The sequence below is a fragment of the Galeopterus variegatus genome, unplaced genomic scaffold (genome assembly GCF_000696425.1).
Source record: "Galeopterus variegatus unplaced genomic scaffold, G_variegatus-3.0.2 Scaffold3876, whole genome shotgun sequence".
Lineage (NCBI taxonomy): Eukaryota > Metazoa > Chordata > Mammalia > Dermoptera > Cynocephalidae > Galeopterus > Galeopterus variegatus.
In genome coordinates this window covers 13,485-18,660 of record NW_007729987.1, presented here as the reverse complement: position 1 = coordinate 18,660, position 5,176 = coordinate 13,485, and the positions used below count along the sequence as shown (strand labels likewise).

At 33.4% G+C, this 5,176-nt stretch overlaps 1 protein-coding gene across 1 annotated transcript in view; it reads left to right on the top strand.

Annotated features, from left to right (window-relative positions):
- Window positions 1-3,893, top strand: part of MSH2 (mutS homolog 2) — a 79,978-nt gene extending 76,085 nt beyond the window's left edge. The window contains exons 15-16 of the mRNA XM_008586202.1: window positions 1,270-1,445; window positions 3,444-3,893. Of these exons, the coding sequence (XP_008584424.1) occupies window positions 1,270-1,445; window positions 3,444-3,614 (347 nt within the window). The 3' untranslated portion in view covers window positions 3,615-3,893. The remainder of the gene's footprint in view (window positions 1-1,269; window positions 1,446-3,443) is intronic.
- Window positions 3,894-5,176: the final 1,283 nt, after the last annotated feature.

The window sequence follows — 5,176 nt, the reverse complement described above, 5'->3', positions numbered from 1 at the left end:
CTTAGTTCTTTTATCCCTTGTTACTTATACTTCAGTGGGAATCCTTTTGAGTTACTGTGTTTGCATTATTATTATTGTTGTTGTTGTTGTTATTGCTATAGAATACAGGTACTTTTAGTGGCTCTTGCATTTGGCATGAAGTTGTGGTCTTGCTTCTAAATCATTGTGTTTTGTGTGCTTATAGAAATGAGTTCAGAATATTTTTTTTGTTGTTGTTGTTGTTGTGGTTATTTAAATTTATTATATTTTAAAATCAGAAAACAGAAAAACAGAGTATTTGTACTAACACCTGAGGACTGTTCAATTGGACACAGCATCTTAGTACAAAAGAATATTTTTGAAAAGCCAGATGAAGTATGGAGAAGATAGAAATAAGCTCGTCCTTCACTGTGGATGTGCATATAATATTTCCTTCTACTTTATTTTTATTTGCTTCTCTTAGTTGTGCAAAGTGTGCAGCTCCAGAATGTATGGGATATATAGTAGGCCCCCCAAATTTTTACAATTGTTATATAATTGAGGCAAAAACAGAAGCTCTGTGATAACTTTGGGAGCATCATTTGTATTAAATGCTTGGGAAGAATGTCTTGACTCAGTTTACTTCCTGCAAATGGAGATGAAGATGTTTACTTACTCTATAAATTTATTAGTAATTTGGGTTAGAAATTTCATTGTCATTTGTTTGCAGTAGTTTAGAATCAGTAAGTAACTTTTCTAAGAAAAATATTGTAAATTCTTATATATATCAAGCCCATTTTTCTGAGCCACCATCTCTAGAAAATGATGTGGGTGGACCTAGAGGATAGACCATTCACTGGTAATAAAGCAGTATATTTTGAATTAAATGTTACTCCTAATTAGTGACACTTTTATATACATGTATCCCTTTTTTTTAGTACTTTGGTTTCTCCCCCACGAAATGATAAAAATCTCAGGGAGATATTGGATTGATTAATTTTTCTTCAGAATAAGATATTTGTCTAGGCCTTTGAGGATTGTCTATCAAGCTTTTCCTCTGCTATTTTTATTTTTCCTACTACATTTGTCAAGGATAAAATATAGCACCGTGTGCCAAGTCGTAATCACTTTTCATTAGAGGCTTAATTAAAATTCCTTTATCTAAGTTACTCTGAAACATTTGGCTAATGTATTTGAAATAATCTGAAATTAAGTTTCCTAATGACAAGGTGAGAAGGATAAATTCCATTTACATAAATTGCTGTCTCTTCCCACCCTATCTCCTCTCCTCACCTGTTCAATTTCTTGTAGGTATCTGTGATCAAAGTTTTGGAATTCACGTTGCAGAGCTTGCTAATTTCCCTAGGCATGTAATAGAGTGTGCTAAACAAAAAGCCCTGGAACTGGAGGAGTTTCAGAATATTGGAGAATCACAAGGGTATGATGAAATGGAACCAGCAGCAAAGAAGTGCTGTCTGGAAAGAGAGGTTTGTCAATTTGTTTTTGTAGTTATTTAACCCTGTATTGTTACATAAACCAGGTCACCAAAATGAGTTATTTTTTTCTATATGATTTAGTGTTTGCTTTGTGATCATTCATTGGTTTTCACTTATATTTCTTTGCGTGGAAAATAATCCATCTCTGTCATTTTGATTTCTGCACTACATACCTCTGCATAATCAAATGATACATTTCAGGTACCAGATTTAAAAAGTAGGAGAGAAGGAATATTAATCTAGGTTTAAAATTAGTCATTCAAAGGAGCTGTAGATATCCAAGTACATATTTGATTACTTCATAAATGAATAGATCAAGTCCAGTTAAATTGCATTTTTTTAGGTAAGATAATGATAAAGAAATAAAAAAACATAACTCACAATTCCTGCCCTTTAGTTGTTTAGAATGTAGTTGGGGAGATAAGAATAATGAATGTGTCATAGGGAATAAAGTGGTATATAACAAATGTTTATCCAAGAAAGCTATTCACGGACAGAATGATTCACTTCTCATGGGTGGTTTAGAATGTAGTTGGGGAGATAAGAATAATGAATGTGTCATAGGGAATAAAGTGGTATATGACAAATGTTTATCCAAGAAAGCTATTCACGGACAGAATGATTCACTTCTCATGGGTGAAGCAGATCTTATGTTGGACCTTCTCTGAGTAATGGGTCAAATTTGAATGTTCATGCAGAAAGGTACAAAATATGCCTGACTTGTTTTTTAAAAAATTATTAGTTCTCTTTAATAATGAAAATGAAAGAATCTTAATTCACTGCCCAGTTCTGGCAACATGTACTGTGGGAAATTGACAACTTTTTACTGGTCATGTTTTTTATTTTTACCTAGAAAATTTTTTGATGTTGTTCTTACTTGAAGGATAGATGGTTGCCACAATAATAGATGATGTGTATGGGTTTTGAGCTTAAAAGGTGTAATTTTATCTGTTGTACCTACACAAGCAGGAGAATTATATCATAACATGTTAATAGTTTTAGGTATAGAAGGTTGCTGTCCTGAATATGAAATGGTCTTTGTATTAGCACTTTAATGTTTCAAAATCATAACTCTCAGTGATCAGGCAGGCTCTTTTATGTAATCCCTGGTTTCCAATTAGAACAGAAGTCTTGTACTTTTGATAATATTAATTATAATGTATTTTGAAAAGTTTTAAAGCTGAGGGAGATAAACACATTAACTATTGGTATTAGTCTAGATTTTATTTTTATTTGGGGAAAAAAGTACACTTGCTTTTTAATAAAGAAGTATTTCTTCTTTATTACTTCAATGGGATCTTTCCCATTCACCACTGTGGTACCTATTACCAGTTAGTTCCCTTGTTGTAAAAAGCAGGCTTTTTAGTTCTGCTTCATATTCAATAATAAATATTTACATAGTACTTAGTCTTTGCCAGGTATATACGTAGTAACTCTTGAATTCTCATAACAGCTGTGTGAGGTTGATAATATTATCCCCATTTTAGAGATGAGGAATGTGAGTTAAGGAATTTGCCCAAGGGTCACATAGCGAGTAATAACCGTGTTCTTTGGAATGGCAATAACTGGGAAGTAAAATAAACAAAAAGGAAGTATCCTGTGTGTGTACATGTGTATTTGATTTTCAGTGACTGCTTATGGCTTACAGTATTCTTTGTAAACCTTGAGTTCTTTTTTCCTGGAGGATTAAGTTTGTATATCAATTATAAACACTAAGAGATTTGGGAACTACTAAAACTTCAATTCCTTTGTCATTAGCAACTGAAAATAAACTTACAAATGTTCCTTAACTGACTTGCTATGAAAAAGTATGGTCAACAAAGGGCTTTGCTATATATTCTAGACAGTATATATTTATAGTAATAAAAATGGTCTTTAAATACTGGGTGGTGTGTTTAGATTAAAATTTAATGAGAAAATTATTGCTGTCTAATGAGACTTTTAGAAAAGACATTTTAATGACTAATGGGACATTCACCTGTTTTTCAGCAAGGTGAAAAAATTATTCAGGAGTTTCTATCCAAGGTGAAGCAAGTGCCCTTTACTGAAATGTCGGAAGAAAGCATCACAATAAAGTTAAAACAGCTGAAAGCTGAGGTGATGGCCAAGAATAATAGTTTTGTGAATGAAATCATTTCACGAATAAAGGTTACTACATGAGAAAATTCCACCCGTGGAATAAAGATGATACGGATAAGCTATTGTCTGTAATACTTTTGTACTGTTTTATATTAACTCTTTTTCCATAGTGTTGACAGTTAATGCCCATGAATTATCAGCTTAATAAAATATTTAGGAGTACTCTGCTCTGTTTGAGTATATTTTCAAAAATCTTTATTTTGAAAAATGAGAGCTGTAACTGAGGACTGTTTAAATGGATATGGGCAATAGTAAGTAATAATGCCGAATTTTATAAATAAAATCATGTCTCTTGTGGAATTTGAGGTGCATTGTATTTCTTTGCAGTATGACTTATGTACATATTTATTCCTGAATGGTATGGAAGAAACAAGTAGCCCAGAGACCTTGTAAAAGTAAAGGATCTCAAAGCTCGAGGGCACCATGGAGATCATTTCCAGTGATTCCCACAAGTGCCCATCTGTTGGTAGAAGCCAGGTTGGCTGTATATGCATTAGACAAGGAACTTACTATAAATCCAGAGTCCTAGTGTGAGCCTCCATCCCGTATGCCATTCTCCCTCCCCCAGTCTGGTGAGATTTAGAAATCTGGATTTTAACAAAACCTTTCAGATTGGGAACCCTGATATAGTGTACTTCTCTTATTTTACAGGAAAGAGATTGAGCGGTTAAGAGTTTGTGGCTGGTCCTGCAGAATATGAGGAAAAAAGGACAGTCTTTTGAATAAATGGGAATGGGATGGTGAAGTATCCAGGCAGAAGCAAATGAAATTGGACCCCAAAAACTAACTCCAGTGAATTTTAGACCTAAATGTGTAAGGCAAAACTATCAAGCTTTTGGTGTTAAGTTTTTATAGTTCTAAAGAAAGTCACAAAAAACACCCTCCATAAAGTTTGACACATTTAGCTATATTGAAATCAAGAACTTCTTTATTAAAGTGAACCACAAAGTGAAAAGACAAAATCCATATTGGGAGAACATATTGGTACCACATGAAATATCAAAGAATAACCCTATAAATCAAGAGTCTTCATACAATAACAAAAAGACAACCCAATTTAAAAATGGGCAAAGGAGCTAAACAGATCTTTATCGTGAAAAGACAAAATCCATATTGGGAGAACATATTGGTACCACATGAAATATCAAAGAATAAAGAACCCTATAAATCAAGAGTCTTCATACAATAACAAAAAGACAACCCAATTTAAAAATGGGCAAAGGAGCTAAACAGATCTTTATCTAAGGAGGATATGCAAATGGCCAATAAGCACATGAAAAAATGTAGATCAGAGAAATGTAAGTCAAAACCACAGTGAACTACCATTTTATACTGATTAGGATAGCTAAAATCAAAAAGTCACATAAGTACTGGCAAGCATGGGGAGAAATTGGAACTCTCATACACTGCTGGTGGGAATGTAAAATGGTATGGCCTCTGGAAAACAATCTGGCACTTCCTCAAACAGTTGCCATTAAGGCCTAGTGATTCCACTTGTAGGTGTATATCCAAGAGAAATAACAAGTCCACCCAAAAACTTGTACACAAATGTTTATAGCAGGATTACTCATAATAGCCAAAAG